Source organism: Platalea leucorodia, assembly GCF_965183815.1.
Source record: "Platalea leucorodia genome assembly, chromosome: 1".
NCBI classification, from domain to species: domain Eukaryota; kingdom Metazoa; phylum Chordata; class Aves; order Pelecaniformes; family Threskiornithidae; genus Platalea; species Platalea leucorodia.
The window spans coordinates 47,232,280-47,259,459 of record NC_138823.1 but is presented as its reverse complement, the minus strand read 5'-3'; the positions used below and the strand labels follow the sequence as shown (position 1 = coordinate 47,259,459).

Genomic DNA, 27,180 nt, shown 5'->3' with positions numbered 1-27,180 from the left:
AAAAGTGTTTTCCCTTGCTGCTAAAACTGACTTTCTCTTCTCATACTCAGAATCCAAGCCAGAAATCAGCATGAAGATAGCTTACCTTTTTATTTGCTCTACTCCAGTCCATTCTCATGGAAGTACATGCCTTTCAACCACCAGCACTCCTTCCTTTACTGCCATTCTCCTCTGATATGACATAGATTCAGCTGGCAAATAACTAAATATGAAGTATTGAGGAGAAATATTTCAGACTTCCTTAGACTGAGAACTAAGGATTATTATGAAAACTGTGTCTTTCCTGCCAAAACCCACACCTTAGAGACAAAAAAAGCCTCAGCGTTCTTCCCCAATGACTACACGAACCTGTGGAAAAACCTGTTTCTTATCACTTTGACACCAATGCACAAAGCTTTTCACCCCACAATCCATCTCTTTCTCCAGCCCTCTTGATGTTGAGATGATAGCAGGAAAAAAGCCTGTTAACAATGAAGGCAGACAAATGAAAGGTGGTAGGAGGAAGGAAAGGCCTCCTGATCATCTTTCAGTAACAAGAACATCCAGCTTTAAATTATTCGGCCCACTCTTCAGTTTTGGGACCTTTCAAGATTCTATGTTATTAGCTGCCCAAACAGCCATGGCAGCAAAAATAAATAATCTTCGTCCTGTAATGACCCAGAAATCACCTTTCTTTTTTTGACACAGGCCTTATAAGCTGGAGTGGATGAGTTCTCACCTTGATTACCACAATCACAGAATCATAGGGTGGTTTGGCTTGGGAGGGACGTTTAAAGATCATCTAGTCCACCCCCCCTGCCAGGGGCAGGGACATCTTCAACTAGATCAGGTTGCTCAGAGCCCCCATCCAATCTGACCTTGAACACATCCAACAATGGGTCATCCACAACTTCTCTGGGCAACCCGTTCCAGTGTCTCACTACCCTCACTGTAAAAAATTTCTTTATTATGTCCAATCTAAAACCTATGCTCTTTCAGTTTAAAATCACTGCCACTTGTACTGTCACTACAGGCCTTGGTATAAAGTGTCTCTCCATCTTTCCTGTAAGCCCCCTTTATATATTGAAAGGCTGCATTAGGATCTCCCCGCCGCATTCTCTTCTCCAGGCTGAACAACCCCAACTCTCTCAGCCTTTCTTCATAGGAGAGGTGTTCTAGACCTTGGGACATTTTCATGGCCCTCCTCTGGACCCACTCTAACAGGTCCATGTCTTTCTTGTACTGGGGATCCCAGAGCTGAACACAGCACTCCACGTGGGTTGTCACAAGAGCAGACTAGTGAGGGAGGATCACCTCCCTTGACCTGCTGGCCAGGCTTCTTTTGATGCAGCCCAGAATACAACTGGCTTTCTGGGCTGCCATCACACATTGCCAGCTCATGCCCAGTTTTTCATCCACCAGTATCTTCAAGTCCTCCTCCACTTTCAATTCATTCATCACCCAGCCTGTATTGATGTTAGGAATTGTCCCGACCCAGATGCAGGACCTTGCACTTGACCTTGTTGAACTTCATGAGGCTTGAACAGGAAAACACAAGCTGACTCAGATGGCACACACCTAGTGATTTGTTTGAAAAACACTCAAACAAAACTTTTTCCACCCACACTGGAACAAAAAAGCAAGAGATGAAAACTCTTTTTTTTGCCTTGGAGCTTCAAAAGGTATTGGAATATATACCTCTGAGAAAGAGACAGACAGGTAGAAACATGCTCTGCCCTCACTGAGACAGAAACAGGAACATCCACCAGAAAAAACACAAGATTAAGGGGATCCTGTATCCTCCCACCACCAGGCAGAAGGCAGTAGCTTAAAGGAAAGGAGTGAATGCAGGCAAGTCTATGCTCGAGGTGGCAGGTGAACCCCTTCGTTGCCTACCTCGGCTTCCCAGGTGCCTCTATAAAACTAGTATGAGGCTCTGGATGCGGAAGGCCAGTCAATGGATGATGTGGATGATGGTCCGTCTACATCAGAGGTGTTGCCAAGCCCAGAAAGGCCTACCTGCCCCATATCATGGCCACCTCCACAAGGAAGAAAAGATAGGTTATAGTTGTGGATGACTCCCTTCTGAGGGGAACAGAGGATCCAATGTGGCAGGCAGACCCTCCTCTTAGTGAAGTCTGCTGCCTCCCTGGGGCCTGGGTTAAGGACATCACTAGGAAACTTCCTAGCCTGGTACAGCCCTCAGTCTATTACCCATTACTGCTCTTCCATGTGGGTGGAAATGAAGCCGCAACACGTAGTCCAAGGGCGATCAAAAGAGACTTCAGGGCCTTGCGCCAGTTGGTAAGGCAATCCAGAGCACAAGTAAGTTTTCCCTCTACCCTTCCAGTTGCAGGCAGCAATATTGGAAGAAACAGACACACACAGTCAATTAATACATGGCTCCATGGCTGGTGTCACCACCACAGTTTTGGGTTTTTTGATAATGGGGTGGCTTACACGGCACCAGGCCTGCTGGCGTTGGATGGGATTCATCTTTCTCAAAGGGGTCTTTGCTCATGAGCTAGTGGGGCTCATTGACAGAGCTTTAAACTAGACTTGAAGGGAGAGGGGGGTAATATCAGGCTCGCCTGTCACAAGCCATGGGACGACACACCAAGGTTAGAGGGATGGGGTGCTAGTGAGGACCATCGGCTTGTTGCTCAGAGACATGCTGGCTGCGCTGCAGCACACTTGAAGTCTTATGGAGATGAGCCAGGGGCTCCTGAGTTAACAGAAGCCAACAGGGAAACACCGGTGAAATACCTCAAAGGAATTAAGGTGTTTTCCTCTATGAAGGTGACACAACTGACAGCCCAGCTGAAGTGCCTCTACACCAATGCATGCAGCATGGGCAACAAGCAGGAGGAGCTGGAAGCTACCATGCTGCTAGAAAGCTATGACCTAGTTGCCATTACTGAAACTTGGTGGGATGAATCCCATGACTGGAGTGCAGCTGTCAATGGCTACAGGCTGTTCAGAAGGGACAGGTGAGGAAGGAAGGGTGGAGGGGTTGCCCTCTATGTCAAGAAATGGATAGGGTGTAAAGAGTTGTCTCTGAAGAATAGCCATGAGCAGGTTGAGAGCTTATAGGTAAGAATTTGAGAGAAAGGTAACAAAGGGAACCTTGTGGTTGGTGTCTACTACAGGCCACCCGATCAAGCAGAGCCTATTGATGAAGGCTTCTTAATCCAGCTACAGGAGGCATCACACTCACAGGCTCTCATCCTGCTGGGGGACTTCAACTACCCCGACATCTGCTGGAAAAGTAGCACAGAGAGCTGTAGGCAATCCAGGAGACTCCTGGAATGCATTGAGGATAACTGCTTAAGCCAGGTAATAGACAGCCCTACCAGAGGGGATGCGATACTGGACCTGTTGGTCACCAACGCAAGTGAGCTAATCGGTGACATCAGGATTGGAGGCAGCCTGGGCTGCAGTGATCATGCACTGGTGGAGTTCAGAGTCCTGAGGGATGTGGGACAGGCAAAGAGTAAAGTCAGGACCCTGAATTTTAGGAAAGCAAACTTCCAGCTGTTCGAGGAGTTAGTCAGTAGGACCCCCTGGGAAACTGCCCTCAGGGACAAGGGAGCAGAACAAAGCCGGCAGATCTTTAAGGAGGCCTTCCACAGAGCGCAAGAGCTCTCAATCCCCAGGTGTAAGAAATCAGGAAAGGAAAGCAAGAGACGGGCATGGATGAGTCAAGACCTGCTGGTCAAACTGAAGGACAAGAAGGAGATGCACAGGCAGCAGAAGCAGGGACAGGTATCCTGGAAAGAGTATAGGGATGCTGACCCATTGTGTAGGGATGGGGTCAGGAAGGCCAACGCATGGATGGAGCTGAACTTGGCAAGGGATGCAAAGAATAATAAGAAGGGCTTCTATGGGTATGTCAGCCAGAAAAGGAAGGTGTACCCTCCTGATGAACATGACTGGCAAACTGGTAACAACGGATGAGGAGAAGGCTGAGGTATTCAACAACAACTTTGCCTCAGTCTTCACTGGCAATCTCTCTTCTCACACCTCTTGAGTGGATGGACCGCAAGATGGGGACTTGGGGAGCAAAGTCCCTCCCATTGTAAGAGAAGATCAGGTTCGTGACCACCTGCGGAACCTGAATGTATGTAAGTCTATGGGACTTGACAAGATACATCCCCGAGTCCTTAGGGAACTGGCTGGTGTAGTTGCCAAGACACTCTCCATGATATTTGAAAAGTCACGGCAGTCAGGCAAAGTCCCTGTGGACTGGAAAAAGGGAAACATTGCACCCATTTTTAAAAAGGGTAGAAAGGAGAACCCTGGGACCTACCGACCTGTCAGCCTCACCTCTGTGCCTGGGAAGATCATGGAACAGATCCTCCTAGAAGCTATGCTACAGCACATGGAGGACAGGGAGGTGATTCGAGACAGCCAACACGGCTTCACCAAGGGCAAGGGACAAGGGAAGAGCTAAGGATGTCGTCTATCTGGACTTCTGTAAGGCCTTTGACACGGTCCCCCACAACATCCTTCTCTCTAAATTGGAAAGATATGGATTTGATGGACGGACTATTCGGTGGATGAGGAATTGGCTGGATGGTCACATCCAGAGAGTAGTGGTCAATGGTTCAATGTCCAGATGGGGACCAGTGACAAGTGGTGTCCCTCAGGGGTCCGTACTGGGGCCAGTGTTGTTTTTAATATATTCATCAATGACATAGACAGTGGGATCAAGTCCACCCTCAGCAAGTGTGCAGACGACACCAAGCTGAGTGGTGTGGCTGACATGCCTGAAGGACGGTATGCCACCCAGAGGGACGTGGACAAGCTCAAGAAGTAGGCCCATACGAACCTCATGAGGTTCAACAGGGACAAGTGCAGGGTCCCGCACCTGGGTCGGGACAATTCCTAACATCAATACAGGCTGGGTGATGAATGAATTGAAAGTGGAGGAGGACTTGAAGATACTGGTGGATGAAAAACTGGGCATGAGCTGGCAATGTGTGATGGCAGCCCAGAAAGCCAGTTGTATTCTGGGCTGCATCAAAAGAAGCCTGGCCAGCAGGTCAAGGGAGGTGATCCTCCCTCACTAGTCTGCTCTTGTGACAACCCACGTGGAGTGCTGTGTTCAGCTCTGGGATCCCCAGTACAAGAAAGACATGGACCTGTTAGAGTGGGTCCAGAGGAGGGCCATGAAAATGTCCCAAGGTCTAGAACACCTCTCCTATGCAGAAAGGCTGAGAGAGTTGGGGTTGTTCAGCCTGGAGAAGAGAAACCTCCAGGGAGAAGCCTTTCAGTACTTAAAGGGGCTTATAAGAAAGAAGTGGACAGAGTTTTTAATAGGGCCTGTAGCAACAGGACAAGGGCTAATGGTTTTAAACTAAATGAGGGTAGATTTAGACTAGATATAAGGAAGACTTTTTTTACAATGACGGTGGTGAAACACTGGAACGGGTTGCCCAGAGAGATGGTAGATGCCCCATCCCTGGAAACATTCAAGGTCAGGCTGGATGGGGCTCTGAGCAACGTGATTTAGTTGAAAATGTCCCTGCTTATTGCAGGGGGAGTTGGACTAGGTGAGCTTTAATGGTCCCTTCCAGCCCAAACTGTTCTATGATTCTGTGCTGCTCTGGTTGGATTTAGCCTTCACAGAATTGCCTCTTGTAGAAATTCAGGCCCATAGTATTTCTGAACTCTCTGAGATGGTGTCTAATTAGAGCACAGCAAAATATATCATCTGCTTAATAACAGATTCCCATGCCATAAATCTCTGCCTTTCTTCAGTGATCACTTCAGTTTACTTAGAAATAGATAACTATAGAAAGAGATATATATGTGATAAGAGAAATACAGATTTATAAATATGGTTATGAAACATACAAATAGAAAATCTATTCTTAGTAATAGATACTTCTGTGTACACTTGAATTAGCTTTGTGCTTGTTCCATATTGTGTAATGAAATACACAACAGGGCCAACATACAACTCAATGCTAACTTTATTTTTAATAAATGCTGCTGGAAAAATAACCTTGTCAATCTGGCAAGCTCAATTTCTGCTACTCCCTAAGCAGCCTTCCTAACCCTCTACTCTCTAGATCTTTCCTCAGAAGTGATTTCTGTTCACATCTGTGGGTACAGCCAGGGAGAAACAAATGGTAAGGCATCCACCACATACTCACATAGGAAAGCAGAGTAAGTAAAATTTTCCTGCCTTGAAGGGCGCTGAAGGGGGACAGTTTTCACTCTCAGCAGAAATAACGGAGGAGTCAGGAGAGTGGTTTTCTCCTCATTTTTTTCATTCAGGTTCAAAGTGTAGCTAATTGCAGTATTCCCAAGAGGTAGCCAGACAGAATGGAAAACTAGATTTCTTCCTGACCCACAAGACAGGAATATCTTTAAAGAAACTCATTATTATTCACAGAAATTTACTCTGCAGGGCAGGAACAGTTTAAAAACCAAATAGTTATTTCCCTTCTATCTATATACAAAGAAAAAAACCCAGATATTGGTACTGCTAACACCTGCTCTCTCCATCATACCTGTGTACTTGATGGTCGGTTAGGTTTGGGGTCTTACTAGCCAGTCTGTTCACATCCAGGTGTTAGCCAGCTCACCTGTTACGCAAGGTCCTTGTGTAACTTCAGCTAAGAAGCAATGGGCTTTTGTTCTATTACAGTATGCTTGTTTGGTGGGCCACATGCTTGATTTGGGACACCCCAGTTGTCCTCCCCCTTGAAGCCACATCACAGCATCCTCTTCCACTTAGAGAGGCTCATACCAAGCATCTACAAAAACAGCAGGTGCCCTAGAAGGCATCAAAGCCATCCCCCCAAAAAAAGCCACAGATAGATAGAACAGAACTGCCCCACAGAGTACCAACTGGACTACTCAAAACCAGGCAGTACACTGGAAGGAGTGCCAAGAAACAGAAAAGACTAAGAGGCTGCCACTATCTATTCAAGTCAATTATCCATGTAGTAGAAGCTCTTCTGAAAGGAACCTGTTCTTCTACATAGCCATGGTGGTGTTGGAGCTGCCTGTAAAAGGCTAGAAGTGTACACAGTTTCCTAGGTGGTGAAGAATTGTTTCTGAAAAAAATAATCATTTTACCATGTCCACCCTCTCCTTTGCAAAGCTGCATTTAAGTAAGCTTCTATTGAAATCGGCACTTTACAATGCCAACAGAGAGAATTAAGTTCAAGAATCACCACAGAACCCTCTTTCTTAAATCACTGTGGAGAACTTGGCCATCTTACTTGTCATCTTACTCTTCAAAATCCACCCGTACCACATGCCTTTTATGCTGTCACCACCGTTTCCCCATCTCCTCGAGTAAGCAATCATTTTAGACCCTTTTTTTTCCAGAGACTGAATGGAAGCATGCTGCTGAGTAGCTGATTCAGAGAATAGAAAAATATTTGTCTTTTCTAACAGGCTTTAGAACATCCATGCTTTTAATTAAAATAGGGCATATTTGCAGGAGATATAACAATATGTGCAACTGCAAGTCTGTGACTACAGATGTACAGGAATAACCAGGGATTACAGCCTGATCCAGGAATCTAAGATGCACAGTTCCTAGAGAGCACACGTAACTAGTACAGAATTGCAGAAATGTAGCAGAAAGAAGAAAGGAAGATACAGGAACACAGACAGAGCTTGGCTAGATCACTGAATTAAACTGAACTGATGGTTTAATTAAAGAACAAGTAGCAACTTCAGCACTCACATTAACTACTTTAGGATCAGTTCAACTGCCCTGAACCTATTACGAAAACAAGAAGGATGAAACCTTGTCTCCACTGGAGTTTGTAGAAATTCTTATCACTGATTTTAGTAAGGTTTTAACTGCACCCATATATTTTGGACATTTTGGATCACGCTGGATACAATTTCCAAAAGCCAAGTCACTAATCTCAAAGTTCTTTGAAACTTTTCATAAAAATATGGTCCTTGGACAATTAACTAAGAGGGGTATTTTTAAAAAACTACCAATTGCTTTTAGACAGACAGAAATCCTAGCTTTCTTTGGTAAAGAAGATGTATACAGACCTGTAAACTATTCAAAGATTATTTATTGATTCTTCATACACATACAAGGAGTCCTCTTAAAAGAGATTTGACAGCACTGGTTGCTTCCATTTACTTTCTACCCCTCTAGACCACCTGGCTGCTCTCACTATTTGTACTGCCTCCTCTTGAAGAGGGCCTATTTCTTCCATTGCAGGTAATTCGCATTAAAGGTTCTCAAGTCTTGTAGTTCTGTCTCTTCATCCTCTCTTTAACAGGCTGCAGCTCTCTTCAGAATAATCATCCAAGAGACGCTGAAACAGTGCGACGTAACAAATCTACTGCATGTCTTTCTTTACCAATTAAGTCATTAAAATTTTAGTACGCTTCATATTTTGGCTCTTCTTGGAACAGTAACTTTGTGTAACTGAAATGTCACCTCTCTATTTTGTTTTCTTTGCAAATAGAAAAAAAAAAAAATTCCCTGTCTGTATCTCCTCATTTCTTTTCCCATGAAAGCAGTAATAGCAATTATCGCTCCTAAGAATTTAGACAAGTCTGTTGATATCATGGCTTTATCACTGTGTTTCTCAAAGCACAAAATCAAATTTTCTAATCAATTATTGCCCCAAAGTACCTATTACTGTTGCCTTATTTAAAAGCTGCTAGTGAATCACATGCTTTATTCTCATTTATGATCTCATTTAAATCTCCATGCCAATGTCTATGCTTATGTGAAATCCAAGTTTCAGAGTACGAAAAGCTAAACACAGAGGTTTGAACTCCACCTTCCAGTGAGAAGTAATTATTCCTTTTACACAAGTTTAACAGTTTGTTTATAGCAGGGATCCGGGACAGTTACTAACGAGGATCACTCTGCTTAGGGAACAACTCTACCCAGTAAAGCACTCAGGACTTCAGGACTGCTAGAAGTTTGATAGAAGCAGTTACTGGTTCTCTCGGAGATGCATTAAGCTGACTCCTTGATTCATTTCACAAGAAAGCAGGCTTGTAAAAACTCTGAAATGAAACTGAAGCACTGAGGAAAGACTTAAGGTACAAAGATGCGACTATCCCCGTAACCAGGAACTTCTCCAGTAGAGACTGATCTCAGGGCAGTATTTCTGCTGGAAAACCACATTCCAGCTGCAAGACTAGCACACTAATGCGTTCTTTTCTGATGGAAATGGAGAAAAGCTTGGACTTGACCTAAGGCATCAATTTCTCTTCATTTCTGTGCACCCAAGTCTGAAAATTGTATATTATATAAATTTGGATTCTTCCTTTATGTTAGCTTTTACCTGAATTTATTCTAATGATAACGTCAACCCTTACAATTGAGGTTCTAGATTGGTTTCTCAGCATCACACACAGTACAGCCCACAAAGGCAACTAAATAGGGTGTGCTCCTTCACTTTATTTCTCAGAGTGAGTTTCAGTAGCTACTAGAGTCTGTCTGTCTGTCTGTCTGTCTGTCTATCTGTCTGTCTGTCTGTCTATCTGTCTGTCTGTCTGGAAGGGTGCTCCTTCCGTGACCAGCGCTGGTCAGTGCCCATATGGCATGCAGCAGTGGAGAGACCGCTTGAGCCTCACACGTCTCCCAGCAAGCTGTTAACCAGTCACCAAGTGCTAAATAAACTTGTAAGAGAGTCTGGCTGTATTTTAATCTGTGTTGATGCAAAATGTAATTGTTGTATTTTTCTGTCTCCAGTCAACCTACAAACCATCACTTCCATCTTTTTCACAATAACCAGGCTATCAGCATTCATGAATACTTGGAGGACACCACTGGAGTTCAGCCTATCCTGAACCTTTCAGAATTATTATATCATCTCTTCCATCCTGTTATTAAGAAGTGCCAGAGATAGTGTGTCCCTCTGCCTCAGAATAACAAATACGGTTTACTATTTGGCAACTTTAAATCAACTACTTGAAAACACCACTTCACAGATCTCAGGAAAATATATATATATAAACACTTCCTATGTGTTAAATATTACAAAACTCTGTAGTGCTGAAAAAGTACTACTCTCTTTTTGTAATCAAAGTATTTGCATTTGGTTAAAAAATTACTCCTAATTTTAAATATTCAGTATTATTGGTATTTTATCAAACAAGAAATACTTTAAAGAAATTTCCATTAAAAAAAAGATTTTCCACAAGACAGCCCAGTGTCTCCAGGGAATTTCCTGTTCAGAAAAAAAGAAAATTAATAGCTTCCTTAATTAAAATATAACACAGTGAAGAATTAATGACTAAATTTAATTTTCTTTAAAGCACATTGTTTTAGATTCCTTTTACTGAAGTAAAAATGTTCTATAATGTTATTCTATATTAAACTTAATAGAAAAAAAAAAAGTAGAGTCAATGCCTAGCATACATTTTAACAGTAGGTATGAAGAAAACTCTACCTATACTGTAAGGAAGTAGATGAAATTAAATCAAGCAATCTGTGCACATAGCCCCTGCTAAAGTCAACTGGTACATATGAAAGGATAAACTGGGTAAAGCGTCTGTACTGAAAAGCAAAACTAAATCCCTGTACCAGAATGCCCCTCCTTCATGTTGATGTTACAGAGGAATGGGACAGAAAAGGCTGAAAGATGCTAAGAGAAGGGAAAAGAACAGAGAAAATCAACCAAAACCAAACCAACACTTTCAGAAATCACACTAAGCTTAGTTACAAGGCCTTGCATACTGAAATCAAACACAAATTGGCTCCCTTCAGTACTTGCGTAAGGAAGAGAGAGCCTGGTTGGTTAGTATTGTTGCCAAAATGAAATATCTATTGATAGAGGACCTGTATGACACCAATGCAACCCGCAGACCTGTTTTGAAGGTGCAAAAGGATACAGGTCCGTGGCTAGCCTTTTACACAGGGCTAGGCTTCACTTACCACTAGATTGCTGATGTAAAAAAGAATGGCTGTGACTACAGTGAATGGTCTGCAAGCATTTCAGCGTTACTTGTGAAAAGATAATTCTAATTCCTCAGCTATTATTGGCTGCAAGTATTCCCTGATGTAATTATGGAGTAATAGCTGAGAACTTGATTGTAACCAACAGTTAGTAGTTTGTTGCTAACAAGGCAAACATGACAAACAATTTTGAGGCAATTATTGTCATTACAAGCCACACTCAATTGTTCAAGGCAAGCGTAATAGAAAGTGACAGCTGTGCAGCTGGGAGCGTGGTGTGGGAAACGGGATTGTTCTCTGATTGCAACAGACCAGTCAGACTCTAGCAGAGAGTCTGCTCAATGCATAATTCATGTTTAATAATATTTTAGTCTCTAAAGCAAATTACAGTATAAGATAAAAAACAAACAAAGACATGTCAAAAAAAAGAACACAAGTTATTAAAAGATGAGAGAAGACACGCAGAAGTAAAATAGAGCAGGGGGAAAACATTCAGCACAGTCAACTCACAAGATGCTTGCAGCTAGCAAATGAAAATACAATAACTCTACATCTTAAAAGAGTCAGTTGCAAAAGTAATCCATTTGCTACCCTTCAGTGACAGGGGTGCTCGTGTCCAAATCCTGGTTTGAGACCCTTGTCTGATTAGGCAGGTCCACTGAGTTAAAGAAGTTCTGGAAGTTCCTTCCATTAAGCTGGAGGAAGGAAGGAGCGCTCTCCATGGAGAGATACTGGTGCTTAATTCTTATCAAATCTGAGTTGTATAGAGCGTCAAAGGAAGATTTTCATCTACCGTACAATAGAAGTGCCTTATATATCAGCTCAGTATTCTGATGACAATGCACATACCAGCTGCCTCGTCAGCAACCAGTACATTAAAATACTTGATTTGCTGAAAATTCCACCCAGCTCTCCTTAATGATGTTAAGGACTGAAAGTTTCTAACGAACGCAGCTGCACCAACATTTCAAGCTCTTGCCCAGGCTCAGTACAATACATTATCACTGACATCGCAACACTGCTCAAGTGTCATTACAGTATCACTCGTAGTGCATTTTGCACTGATAGGGTATCATCTCTAAAGAAGCCATTAAAATGACACCAAAACTATATTTCCACAACTCTTTGGCTTTCTGTTCTTGTTTCACCATTTTCTTCCTCTTTCTTAAATGTATTGGTTTTTGCAAGTAATATTACATCAAAGCAAATCTGATGGGCCAAATCACCCCAGGTATAGCTCCACCAAAGCAAAATAATACTAGTACTATCTGCCAGGTTCTCAGGTCCACTTGAACTCTGCTTAAGTGAAGATGACACTAATTTTCTCAGACAGAGCAATATATTATAACTCCCTGTCTAAAGAAACCTTTGTGATTTTGACATGTGTAAGGTAACACTTTAGTGCAGCCCACAGACTTACTCAGAAACATGCATATGTGACTGTGCTGTCTTCTGCTTTATCCAGTACTGAAGCTGGTGCTTGCAAAAGGTGGCAGATCAAGAGTTGCAGAGACAGAAGACCTTTGCTTATCCTCAGAACAGATTGCTGGGCAGCCGAAGCAGAGACCTCCCTCATTCTCTCTTGCCAGCTTGTCTCAGCCCTTCTCTTCGGGATGCGGTTGTTGCCCTCATTCAGCCTGTGCTGCCTCTGCTCTGTCTCCCAGAATAGGGGAAAGGTAAAACCTGTTCATACAGGCAGGCTTTCCCCTTCAGGGGAATTACAGCAAGATCACAAAAGACTACGCGTAAGGTGCTGCATTGCTAGCGTTGCTGGGATGTTATTGTACTCCTCTCTTCTTTTCTGCTGCCACGACACAGACAGGTATCTTAGATTTCTTTCAGAAGACTAGTATTTATTGTTTCATCTTTAGTCATAGGAAGTGAGATTATTGCCCAAAATGTTGCAAGTTTCACCGGCTCAAGCAAGACTGGAAGGTCTGAACAAATCACAAAATTCAGTCAGCTCTCCTGGCCCCAGCTTGAATGTAATTTTAAATGGTCTGCCATTTTACCAAAAAAAAAAGTAAAGCAGCGATTGTTTTTCTATACTTTTTATAAGCTAACAGTGCTACCTCCTCCATTCTTAATCAGCCCAAGCCCTTGCTATTAAGCAAAAATTACTTTTTGCTTTAGAACAAAATGCTTATTAACTTTGCATGTCCAATGTCTTGTATAATGTATAAGCATAATAAGCAACTTTTATAGCATTATAGCTGTGTTAGTAGTGTGTTATAGCTGTGTTGCAATCTACAAATTGCAAATAAAACCAGTCAAGCCACAGAAAATCCCAAAAATGAAAAGGCTTTCTAAAAGTGTATGAGGTTACATGTAGGAAAGGCTGCTTTTTATTTTATTTTTAATATTGTTATTAAAGCTTTATGACTTCATGTGGCAATTTCACTCCATCCCAGATACCACCGAAATGTCAGGTGCTTTGTTTTGAAGCCTAAAGAAGTCAAGCTTTTAAGTAAAAGACACTCAAACTCTGCAAACATTTCAGCTAATCTTTAGTGGGCTTTTACTGAAGTCAAGTGGACCTAGACCTCATACAAAACAAGCATATTTGTAAAATCTTTCAGTGCTTGAACAGAAATTAAAGACACAATACCCATTGATGTAAATTACTTTTGTGAATTAATGTAAAATAACATTTCCACTGAAAATTCTTAATTAGCAGCAAGAAGGTTGCCATGGGCTTAGTGCTGGAAATTCTGCTCTCATGTTGTCTTTGTCACCACTTGCTTTACTCAAGATGAAGAGCAGGGCCAAAGCATAGGCAACAGCAGAGACGATTTACTCCAATACATTCCTTCACTAATCTGTCTTCACTTTGGTCTGCAGCTGGTGTTCAAACCCGTACACCTCACTTTTAAATTGCTTTGTGGAAAAAGAAAAGTCAATGTTTTAAGACAGGGAGTCCAGGTTTTAGTGGAAGAAAGACAAAAGCAGAAAGAAGTATGACAGTACAACCAGTTGAGAATGGGAAGATGGATTAAACACTTGGCTTGGACTCAGTTTAGAGTGAACAAACCAACGGCAAGTGCGGGTACAGCAAACTCTGCACCCTTGCACAGACACGTGGTTTTGACAACTTAATCAGCTGATGTTACTTGTTTCAGGTGAAGCTGTTGAGTAAAATGATAGCTTAGATGCAGAAAACAGGTATTTAGATGACTGACTCCAATACTTGTATCTACCACGAACACCAAATGAGTGAAGGGAATAGTTAATGTGAACAACCACATCTCCTACATCTATATTGTGGAAAGTCTGGCAACTTGAACATGCTGGGGAAAGAGAACTGGCACAATCCAAATGACCACAAACTACTTGAAGGCATAGTCCTCCATTGCATTACAGTACTATTCCTCAATTTTCTATAAATTGAAAAAAATACAACCAGGAAAAGCTTATGAGCAATCTTCATGTCTAAGATGATAGCACAACCCCTGTCAAAGGTTGAATTGTGACATGTTTTGTCATAGCTAGCTGCTCTAAGCACAGTCTCCATACAGTGCCTGTGAAGAGGAGTTCTACATAAATATGTATAAACATGTAACTATTATTTTCTAAAAACTAGATTGAAGAGAATACAGTCCCTCCACCCAAATCCAGACGAAGCATTGATATGTTTTGGTGTACCTCAGCACAGTGAGAAATACTCAAAATAAATGAATTCTGCATCTTGCACTGAGTTGCAAGTCAAATGGTCTCTTCCCTGATTTTCATTTGATAGCTCACATAGTGAAAACAAAAAAAAATTCAACATAAAATTTATACCTAACTCTTGTTACTTCTAGAGTTGTGCATGTTCTTAATTTCCTCTAATCAGAGCATCCCCCTACACCTCTCTCATGTCTTGGTAACTAATGAACCACCACAGCAAGGGAGCAAATACACTCAGCTATTCTGCACAGGGCTCCAGCTAACAGGCAAGGGCAACAAAAGTCCCATTTTCCCTCAGGGTAGAAGCTCCTGTTGTCCCTCTGACAGACCTATGTAGAGGTCAGTTTTCACTACAAAAATCATTTTTGTACAGGCTGAAGCACTAATTAAAAAAAAGACAACCTTTATTTCTAACTCAGTTTACTAACCTTGCCTGCTGTCTGTGGTCTGAAACAAGGGCAAAAGGGTTTGATCCTGCAACATCAGAGTCCCTAGAGCGTTATTAGGAGAAAGAAGAATTAAAGACAGCTCTTGAGTGGGAGCTTTGCCCGCAGATGAGTGGTACGCAGGGCTTGCTCCAAAGAACCAGCTTAGGACAAGGGAGGTGTAGCATGTATAGGGAAGCAAAAAAATAAGGGTAAGAAAGGGGAAGAGGGTGCAAAAGAGAAAGGAACACACCAGCAATTTGCAGCCCTATTATCCAGCTGGCTGCTAGGAAAAGCAGCTCTGGGGCACTAGTAACCAGATAGCCCTACCCCATTCCCAGCTGGAGAATGAACCCATGGCAAATTAGAGCTGCTTTCCTTTTCTAACTCCCCAGGGAAGAGCAGCAGCTCTTTTCCAACTCCTCCCCCATCCTTGCAGCAGCCCTGCAGGTGCTCAGGATGCTATTTTCAGCCATTTACCAGCAGGTGTGACTCAGGGCCCTGTTATTTAAAAGCGTACAAAGGCTAACTTAAAGTGGGAGCTGTCCTTCGTAGTATTGTGGCAACTTCAGTACTATGGATACAATTCACCAACTCTCCCCACTTTCATTTCTTTGTCAGTTCCCTTTCAACCTAATATGCTTTATACAAGGAATCTTGTGAAGCCTCAGTACATTTGCAGAGCCCAGGACTTTTGTGCAGTACCAGCACCCATCTACTACAAGCAAACACACACCTTCCCTCTCTGTGCCCTCCTTCTCAGCATTTCCCTTACCTACCATTACATTTCTGGGTGAAGAAGTCTGTTGCTTTCAGCTGATACTGTGGGTTGCTCTCATATTTGCCTTTATTCTATTTCGGTTCAAACAACCTAACCATGAGAAAAAGAAAACACAGAGTACTAGACTGGAAGAGATTGAGAAACCTCAGATCAAATTTTCAAGTATGAGCTCTGCAATGGAGTCCCAAAGCCAAATGCCTGTCCAAATACGATGCAGATATAGCCCCAAAGTAAGAGGGCATGAAAGCATTTTATTCCTTTAACACAGACAGTGTCAGCATTCCACTATGCTCTGATAAACTGAACTGGAAGAGGAGCCTCCATCTATCCCTTAGCGGCGTGGCCCGGCTCACTATTATAATCCCCTAGGGTACACGGACTCTGTTTATATCCTAGTATCAGATCAGTTGAAATCCGTGTGAAAAAAACCAATAGATGTCCCAAAATATTCTCACGACACCTCAGATGGAAAGCCAGGTAAGCAAAGTGATAGAACACATCACTTTTAGGTACAGTGGAGCTGTCGCTAATCCACACCAGGCAGCAGTTTTCCTAATGATACCCATTAGCAAATCATTTTCCCAATGAGGGCATACTTGGGGCAGCATCAGACCTGTGCTCTCCCATTACACCACAGACACCATTCCCAACCGTGTGTGCACAGGCAACCTTACACAGCAGTAAGTTTTCACCTGCCAGAATGCAGCAAAGACATTTCAGATGAGCCAAATGCCAAGTGTCTTTATCTGTAGACTGAATGTGGTGGCTGATATAAACTCTCATGGACATATAGAATGTTTGAGGGAAGGGGGCAGGAATCACTCTAGACACACAAATTCATGCTTTGGTGATGATTTTAGTGTGCGTGCGTTATAATTACATATTAAATTTATAAAATTTTACAGTGAAGGCTGTGACAGCAAAAGGGATTGTACTGCTAAGTTCATTTAAGTTCCCTGTTGTTTTCCTTCCTACCTGTTCCCGCTTCCATCCCTCTATCCCCATGTTCATTATTTTCTTCCAATATTCTTTTTTCCTGCCCTCTCCTATTATTCTTCTCCCCCTGCCAATGTCTTTCAGTTTCTCCTTCACCCTCTTCTTCCATATCTGAAAAAGCAGTGTTGCTATAACTAGGCACACTCAGGTTTGCTACCTAACAACAGCTAGCACAGGAAAACCATGAAGCAGGAAGAGATGCTATTTCAAATCTCTCTATCAGCAGATGCGTTAGCCAGAAGATGCAGCAAAAAATAGGATTGCCTTAGCAAGTACCATCTGGGGAGGAAGAGAAGGAAAGCTGAGAGATTTAAAACAATTCTGTAAGATCACACTACCTGCAGTTCAAAGACCACAGTGCATTTATTTCCCATACATTTTAAACAGCAAGTGACAGATTTGCAGCATTTTATCATCCATACTTATGTTCTAATATGATTAGATGTGGCACATGAATCTGGTTGCAGCAGGTATTAAGACATGTATGACAGGCATTTCTTCATAGGTTACTGTACTGAGCTGTAATTTTTATTTCAGACATATACATGTGCACAATTACTATTAAGAAACACTCTATATATGTGAAACAGATTGAGTATATAGGTAAGCAAAAACCTCGAAAGCACAGTTTTACACTGAAAGACAGATACATAAAAATGGCAGCTTCCAAAGTATCCCTGAAAACTCTAACTTAGCAGTATTATTATAATATATTAGTCCTGAAAAGTCAAACTTCAACAGGAAAGTGAACTGGCTTTCCCTACATCTTGTGCACCAGAACTGCTCCTTTAGTGAACATATGTAGAAAGAAATTAAGTCAAAAGTTGCACAAATTTTGTGATAGCTTGAAGACACTCAGACAAAAGGCAGCTGTGGTTAGAATCTGGCCTACCAAATTATCATAGACATCCTCCTCCTTTATTTGTCCAGAGAGCAACAGAGCAGAAGGTCCTACCCACCACCAGATCCTATCAGTCACTATGCAACACACCCATTCTCACCTAAATAGCTTACCAGCTAGCAATTGTCCGCAATGCATAAATCGGAAAGAATCCAGCTTAACTGTCAAATCCCATATATTTAGTGTTCAGGAGAAACATAAGAAGCACTTCCAAACTGGTGCATGTGATCAGGAAATTACAGAGTAACAAGTACAGAATACCAATATGTTGTTTCTAATAGCAAGAGAATAGACCTGCACTTTGGGTATTGTGCATTCACATGCCACTCATGAGCCACCGTTGCAGTCTGTAGAGGACAGGCTCTTTGTGAGCTTCATAGCCAAGGAGAAAGTTCATGCCAAACCAGGCCCATCTAACTTGTTCTATAACAAGGGCTGAAACCAAAGAGTACACATTTATGCATCTTCTATACAAAGTAAAACTTCCATTTCTTTCACCAACAAATTAGCTTTGTGGTGTAACTAACCTAGAAATAACTAACATTCACATTTACAATGCTGCTTGTTCTGTTTTCTCTTCTTTTAACTCTATTTCCCTATCAGAGTATGTCTTTCTTGTCCTTTCTTCTAAGTATCACATCCCAATTCCTAGCTCTCAAATAACTATGCTTCTGTCACACTCCTCTCCCTCATTTCAACCAGTAAAAACAACTTTCTCAGCCTTCTGGGTTGCTTCAGAAAGGTTTGAGTTTTATTCCCTTTTATGCCTGTGTATGGTCACATTACATACATAAAAATAGTAAAACAATAATACTTAACATACAGTGGTCTAAGCGTTCACCTGTTGCCTAAGCAACAAATAAATTAACCTGAAAAAAAACCCAACTTCATCCTCTTCATGCTGAGACATAGGGAACATACATTTCAAATTACCTAATGAAACACACTATGAAGAAAAGGACACAGCAGGTGCTAAATGAAGGCACGGAATGGGAAAAAGACAAGGCAATACCGCATTTTCTGTACAAAATGAGAGCCTTACCATCCTGCTGGCCCTGGAGGTTCTGAGGACTTTGCATTCTCTCTTCCAGATTTGAGCTGAGGTCAGAGTTCACAGCTGACATCCTAGTCGAGTCACTCATATCAAACTCATCACTTTCTATAGAGCTTTCATCCTGCAAATGGACAGTTTCAGAGACGTGTCAGAAAACGTCATATGCTGCTTACATGATATGTGCAGTTCACTCTTTCCCATTTGTTTCACTCACACCTGGTGTGGAGTGTAATCATGCTAAATCTTTGTGTATATAAGCAAGCAAGCAGACCACAGAGAGAGGAGCAAGGAAAACACAGCGTTTATGTGATATGATAATCCGAGAAATGCAATTTGTTCCAACTATGAAGATACTCCATTACCACACTTTCGTAACTGTTTCCATAGTATTTTGCAAAACAGGGCTATTAACTAGAGACCCCATACCAAGTCCTTGTTACTCAAATTTGCTTGAGGAGAGCTCTCCAAGTTCCCTGCTGAATCCTCTACCTTTCTCAAGTGAGGTCGGTAACCTCATGATGACCACTCACAGTAAGATATTTCCAAATGGCAACTTGACCTAATAAGAATCCACAACCAAATTCCCTTGACATGATGTCACCCTTACACTGCTACTGTATTTAAAGAAGCTTCTATGAAAATGATAAAAAAGATCTGAGCATGTTCAAATGACAGTCAATGGCAAACCAAAGTAATATAATCACATGAGAATCACATGAGAAATTTATTCTACCTTATACATCTTTAATATGATTTATCCATCAGGGCTAATTACAGAGCATCTACTAGGGGTGATAGCAGAGGGCGAAAAGTAAAAGTCCTGATTAAATATTTTGCCCCCATTTATAAATTTTGGACCAGTTCACATACACATTTAACATCACTCATTTCAGTCCCACTGAAGTTCATGAGCCCACTGATGGATTAAAAATTAAGCATCCACAGGTCTTGCTCTGTAAGCCGCTGAGGCAACATACAAACCTAAGGTGATATATTTTCAGTAACAACTTTTCTGAGATAATTACTCCTGTTACGAAGAAAAGCACTTTAAAGAACATAGAGAAAAATATGGCACATAATTTTGTATCCCCTGAAGATCAGTTTAAAATACTTTTCCAATTAATATATATTTTTTTTTTAACAAAAACAGAACTGACAGGATTCTGACTATTTTTCTGGGTGGCTCACCAGAATTGACCTAGCAAAATAGCAATCTTTAGAATATGATTTACTGTGTACTTGTTGTGAACTGGTTTCTACAGATACTAATATAGCTGCTTTCTTCTTTCTGAGTGCCTGGCCCTTAAATCAACTCCTCTCTTGGGTCCCAGTGATGTTTCCAACTTGCATGGGCATTTCTCTCATTTTCAGAAGGCAAGTTCCCTGCAGTCACGACACTGATAAACTGGGATGAGGTACTGCCAAATGCCATTCAGGAGCAAGAGTGGGACAACAGCAAGGCGATGCTGTTCTGCACCATCACACCAGGACAACGACAAATAATGAAACAAACATACCTTGTTCTCAAAGTTTTGTAAAAAACTAAATGGAAGAGTGAGGGCTTCTCTAGCAGGCACCTGTCTGGCTACCCAATGCTTGCATAGGTATAAAACACCACACATGGGCAGCCTGTGTTTGCCTACAGCACTCTTGCAGAATACCTCCACCTCAGTCCCCAAACTATGTAAACATTTATCTGAATCTGCATGGACACCTAGGCATGGGGAGAGGAGCTGGGAGCCACTGGCATCTTTGTACTGGTTGCAGCACAGCTGTAAATTCCCACACAGTGATGAGTTCTCCTGTTAGATGAAGCCTGTTTCCTTTTCATCGATGGCCTCAGCTTAAAAAAGATGAATTGAGGATGAGAGAATTAGGATGCTTTCAGTCACTGTGCTTGCTAGTTGTGGGATCCAAGTTTACTCCTGTCTCAATTCCACCCCCTCCACAAGAATACAGATATGATTGATGAAACCTTGGAAACAGAGCCTTCCTACAAACCCAAGCATGTTTTTAAGAGCATTAAACAGTTTGAACATATGCACCAAAAATCCTCCTGCTTTGTACTACACCACTTTCATTGCCATTTTGTTCTTCAATGCAACAAATGTACAGCCCGAAGGAAAAAGAAATTCTTAGCAAAACTCTGCCTTGAGAAAAGATGTAAAGATTATCTTGAGAACTTTCCTTGTGCCCACTCTGCCCTGGCAAAGACATTATTACCAAAACATATCAAAAATTACTTTTATCTTCATAAATCCAGGGCTACAAACATTTCATACACAGTAACATTAGAGCTGCAAAACTGAGCTGGGCAGGGAGATACCAAGCAATGCTGCTTCCTGCTGCCACCATATCATCTCCACTGGTTCACCTAGATGAAAAACTGGCTTAATGCAAATTTCAGTCATCAGACCAGAAAGACTACACCTAAACACTCAGGCTGTAGAGGCATTGTGGCAGGTGGCCCTGATCCAGCACAAGCCCTTGACCCTGTTGTGGGAGGAGTAATTCTCAAAAGGAGTAAGTGGAAAAACCAAAGCCTCCTTTAACTCCTAAGGGTACTGCAGGGATAAAGCCTCTTCTCTCCTGCTGCTTGAAATCCTGCTGCCAGATTCCTGAAAAGGGGCAGCACGCAGAGGGGAGATTCAACAGCAGGGAAAGACAATCAGGCTATATTTGTGCATGAAGAACTCAAAGGCTAGGGGATGTCTCCCCACACCCTCCACAACTGAAAAAAAGGCAAAAGCGAAACAAGGATCCTGATATTTCCAGAAGAGTGATGAAATCCCCATTCTATGGGGTGTTGAATAATTCATAAATCTCCACCAATAGCCCATATCTACTTATTATGAAACCAAATCTGGCTGACTGCAAAGAAGTCAGGAGTCAGTCAGGGTCTTTGACATAATCCAGCTGCTAAGGTTGTTTTTGAAGGTTTTCTTTATTAAAAAAAAAATCTTGTAGTCAGGCAGAAGGACACAGCATGCAGGACTGCTTTTTGGCTGGCACATAGCCAGGGTTCTAGCTGTTTGGCAGCTCAAATGGTAAATTAACACGTTTCTAGCAAAATGAGCTTATTACAAATAATTTGGTAGGTGTCATCCAATTGATGAAGCACTTCTTAAAATCTGGAAAAACTTTGAATAAATCACAGAAAGAATATAATTTTTGCAAAGAAATAAATGCAATTCAACTCCAATTCTCTCTGAAGCAGCTTGATTCTCAACCTACTTCTCTTCCTTTTTGATTCTGTCTTTTTATTCAAAATTTCAAAAGCAACCCCTACTCTTATTTATCAAGCTTTTTGCCTTAAAGATTTCAACTGATGTTGCCAGGGCTTCCATCTATCTCACTATAATGTGTTGCATCCTGGCTGCTAACCTTGAGAACACCATGCCATTCATTTCAGCTGTTGATGGGATTGCTTTCTAGAAGTAGACAATGAAAGCCACTGCTGAGCACAGCACTAAGTCTCAGGTGAACATGCTGTCCCCCTTAACCTTTCCGCTGGTCCAGACAGTAAAAGGGCACCTTCAGGTAATTTGAAGCAGTACAGCATATTACTCCCAACCATGGAAGGGTGGTAAGTCATGACATTTTCTCTCAACCTGATTACTTGCAAACAGCCGTGGTTTGGTTTCAGACTCACTATTTTAGCAACAAAATTATGAAGATGGGATCAACAATCACCTTCAGTTCAGCTTCCTGGCTACCACAAAGACAAGCACCAAAGAACACAGGAGAAGAGAAAAACAAACTTAAAAGACTTCACGTTTTACCTCATCTTGCTGTGAATTTAGTAGCTGCAGCTTCATGTGTTTCATATAAGCCATAGTAATTGGCATGTTGTAATCAATCATACTGGTCACCAAAGTTGGAGGTTTTCCATTATCTGCAATAAAAATATTTATTATGCATTACATGTTAATTGTGGAGGCTACTTGAGCCTACTCTGCAGTCAAAGTCAGACAGTTATGTCATTTAGTTCTAACTTTGGCATTGTCAATTGCTTGTAGGCTGTACAGATGGAAGCCTCCCAAAGAAAATGAAAATCAAGTTCAAACCCTGAAAAGTGATGAGTTCTCCTACCCTAAATGACTACAGCACGTGCACCCAATCTACTCCTTATGTTTAAGCCCCCACATAAACATTTCCATAGCAAAATAAATTATTTCCTCCAGATAAAATCATCTTTCTATTGAGGGTACATATGGTATTACACTCCATCCTTAAGCAAAAGCAGAAGATTCACTGCCTTCCAGCCTAAGTAAGTGAGATGATCTGACTTATTGAACTGTTCCAGTCTACCAAATTTTTATGAACCCTCACTTAAGCTAGGAAAATATAAATGGGTATTAGGAATAAAATGACTTTACATCCCACTATTTGACACTAAAACTACCTTTATGATCTGCTCCATCTGGGTTTAAATGCATTCTTTTCTGGCACTCTGAGCAGCTCATTAGAAATCGTGTCACCGCTTCTCTCGGTAGGAAGGCATAGGTCTCTGAAATCTGAAATGAATAACAAAATAAAGGTGTTATTATATAAGCTGATTGAACATGATTTAACAGAACTGATCATTATATTTCCAAATAAGGCGTATTATCTTATAATGCCAGGAAGCACAATGAAAGCATGTTCTGCATACTATGTAGGATTTCAAGAAGCATCTATCCAATCTGCTTACTTATCATCTAATGGCTAATAATAGTTGATACTGAACAAAATTTCACTTATATCAAAGGGGTTTCGTTTTCTGTTTGCAGTTTTTTTCAGTTTCCTTTCAGCAAAAAGATCCATACATAACAGGCATCCCACTGAGGGATGTTTTTAGAAAACGTTAAAAAGCGACCTTTTTCTTATAACCAATACCAAAAAAAGAAAAGTGCTTGGCTTATGTGCTCTATTTATTTTTATTGTAACAATACCTAGACAGATACAGGACTCAGTGCATTACCAACAATGATAGTCTCCTTGCTATTTTAACATTGTATTTGAATGTTTTGAGAAAATATTCTTGGAAAGCTTGTGATTTAATACTGTAATAATGTAGGGTAAATAAGTTATTTTTATTAACAGTTACAGAATTTAGGAGTCACTTGATTTTAGAGACTCTGCTTTACCTGGAGATACCTTGACACAACAGAGTTTGGTTGTTTCCTCCTTTCAACATTATCATTCTTCCCAACCACATACTCGCAAGGAAGCATCAGAGGGATTTTGTTTCTTTTTTGAAAGGGGAGAGAAGGAAGCAGTTATTGCTGGTTTTAAAGAATGCATTCCCCCTCCCCTCCCCAAGGATGCATCCATCTTTATAGACATTTTTGCCTTGCTGAAAAGGACCCGGAGTTGATGGTTGGTGCCAAGCTGAAAATGAGCCAACAGCGCACTCTCTGATCACAGATAAAGCAAACTTCATACTGGCTACATCAAGTGTACGGCCAGCAGATTAAGAAAAGTTATTACCCCTCTCTAGTCAGTGCTGGTAAGACAACAGCTGGAATAATGTGCCTGGCTTTCCCCTCCACAGTTCAAGAAGGCTGCTGAGAAGCAGGAGAGGTCTCTGTGGACATCAGGAAAAACTTCTCTAGGAGGCCAGTGCACTGGAGCAGGTTTACCAGATGAGTGGAAGAATCTCCAGACTTGGATGTTGTCAAGACATTACCAGGCAAAGCCATGGCTTTTCTGTGATTCATTATGTAAGTTTACGTATATACACACTGCAAGTGTTGTAAGGAATCTCTAGCCCTTCTTTTCCCAAGCAAGGTGGTTGTCTTGCAATGGAGATAATCCCCAAAGAAAGACAAAGTCCCAGCAAAAGAGACTAAAAGAAAAGTCAACTGATACCTGTTTGTATTCCCTTATTCTAAAACCTACAGCAGGATTTGATTTCCTATCAAGCGTTGATGCAAGTCTCTGTAGGAAGTGCAGAAAGATGGAGGTGGGGTGTATGAAAGTGTGGATACAAAAAGGACAAGATACCTTTCTTTAACTGGATGTAAATGGGATTAAATACTGTGCAAATCACTCGTGCTCCTCACAAGGATCCTAAAAGGAGGAGGAATGGCCTGTCATAACTCTCTTTCTTACACTCTTCTCCTTGGCTTGTCACCTACCTACCCTGTGTTGAAACTTACGTTTCCTAAAACTCCATGGACCAAATTTATCAGTCACAGTTTTTTGGAAAATAGGTGGACTTTAAATTACTGTTTGTTGATGTGACATGAGTCATGGAAATACACAGGAAATGGTGCATTGTAAAATAACAACGCAAATTATATCATCCTGTTTATGGTATTGTTGTTTAGGCTGTTTATTGTTGTTGTTTTCTTATATAACAGAAATCTTATTTTGGGGGGGAGAAGGGGATTAGTATAAAAGCAAAATTTGTTCTGTGATGAAAATTGGCAAAGATTTTCTCTGGGCCTGAAACAATTTATCTGAAAATGAAGGCACTAAATGAAGCCACTTTTGAATGGGAGTTCCTACCAAAAAAATATTTTCAGATTATTTTTCCTGTTTTTTATACCACAGAACAGATGCTTATTTACCTTTCTAAATATGAAAACATTGGTTATACTCATGCTTTATGGAATCTAAAAAAAGAGCTTAAAATCAGCTAGAATTTAGCATTAAGAAAATTGGTAAGTGCACATATGCAGCAACCTCTCTCTCTCATAACATTTAACACATTTAGCACTGTATTGAAATTAATGGAGCTTACCCATGGATTCATTAGTTGCCTGCATTTGATAGGAATGCTCCATTTGTTCTAATCAAGCATCTCTGTCAAAATTCCAGTTCTGCTCAAACAAGATGAAAATCCTCCATGGTAAGCAAGTGAGCTGGGTCCCACATTTGATAGGCATGCTCCACTGACTATAAGGGAACCGGGTTTTATAACTAAATTTGTCCACATAGCAGATGCTTGTGTCTCCAACCTCCCACTGCAACACAGTTTAAGGATGCCCTTCCCTAAATAACACCAGTTTCCACCAACTTCCTCCCCAGTTTACTTTGTAATTTGATTCAATCTTCTACAGTCCAAGACTTTAGGCTTTATAAATGGGCATAACACAGTAGGCAGCATGTTAAAAGAGATATGTAGAGGACATGATAACCCACAGCTTTCCTTACTCTTGCTCCTTGAATATACACAAAAAGCTCTTTCCAATCTTGTGCCAGAAAGCTTACAAAAAAACCCCCAAACCTCATGCCCCCAACAGTGCAGACTCCTGTTTGCCTTTCTCATTAAAGAGGGGCACATCTGCTTCATAAGACGCAGATAGCCACTTGCTCACTTGGGCCGTGCTCCGAACCCATTGGCTTAGCACCAGCTGTAGCCAGGAAGCTCTCTAACCAAACTAGCACAAGGCTGAATGCAATAACCTGTATCTCACCCCTCAGCAGAGCTTACCAGCTCATACGCAAGGCTGGGCTGATCTAGTACATGGAGCTGGCTTGCATGTGAGTATTTCAGAGCACAACCTGGAGGCCTGTGACACTTTCTAAGTAACTGTGCAGAAATACCTTAGACAGTGGTCTGACCTCATCAGGAAAATTTGTTTCTGTCCTCTATTCTATCTGAAAGAAAGCAATAATGACTCAGTCCTCACTGATGCTGTATATTCTCACTGCCCTGCTCCTAGCTCTCTTCTCAAGGTCGTGAGCTAACAAAAAATATAGCCAGACCACCTCATTCAGTGATGTGCTGCAATAAAAGAATATTGTTTTATTGCAATCCCACATAAAAAACCCAAACCACACATTTCTACCTTTTAAGAAAAAATATAGCCAGAAAAGTGAATTGAAGAGGGGGATATTGTGTTATTTACATCCACATACTGACAATGCAGACCGGCATATTTTTGGAATGACTTACAAGAAACAGCTCATGCACCTGCCTATACCAATCAAAGAACAATCACTGCTGATTTACTGTATTGATAAAATAAAAAAAAAATTGTAAGTATACTTCTTTCAAATATGATGCTTTAGAAATATCCTTATGTGATTACTTATTCTTACTAGTGGTTTTATTGCGCATTAGTATATCTTCTGTTGTTTGAAGAAATGTGTTATCTTATATCTGGATGTATTCTATATCATGGACAAATGACAAAATAACCAGATTCTAGCAGATTGGTGTTTAGGTAGTGTGTACTAGGTATAGCTCTTACAGCTGAATGCTTTTTACATTGTAAAGGGAAAAAAATTATATGAAGAAGAAACTAGACATCTGGAGCATTAAGCAAAGAGTGCCAAAATCATACAGGGTTTGTTTTAGCCCCAGAAGTCACAGGATAAGAAGCAGAGCATTTCCTAACAATACAGTCCACGTGCACCTACACATTTCATTTAAACTCTGAACTCAAGAGGAAAACAAAAACAGAGTTGACTTCAGCAGTTTCAGAGTCAAAACTTCTATGATCTTATTTCACCATTCACAAAAAGTGTACAATA

At 41.3% G+C, this 27,180-nt stretch overlaps 1 protein-coding gene across 3 annotated transcripts in view; it reads right to left on the bottom strand.

Moving 5' to 3' along the window:
* The window catches only part of NOL4 (nucleolar protein 4), a gene marked incomplete at both ends in the record, with an annotated part of 200,263 nt that overhangs the window by 130,513 nt on the left and 42,570 nt on the right, over positions 1 to 27,180 (bottom strand). For all 3 annotated transcript variants that reach the window (XM_082327545.1, XM_082327546.1, XM_082327547.1), the window contains 3 exons: positions 18,700 to 18,832; positions 22,494 to 22,606; positions 23,117 to 23,228. In XM_082327545.1, coding sequence (XP_082183671.1) covers positions 18,700 to 18,832; positions 22,494 to 22,606; positions 23,117 to 23,228 — 358 coding nt within the window. The remainder of the gene's footprint in view (positions 1 to 18,699; positions 18,833 to 22,493; positions 22,607 to 23,116; positions 23,229 to 27,180) is intronic.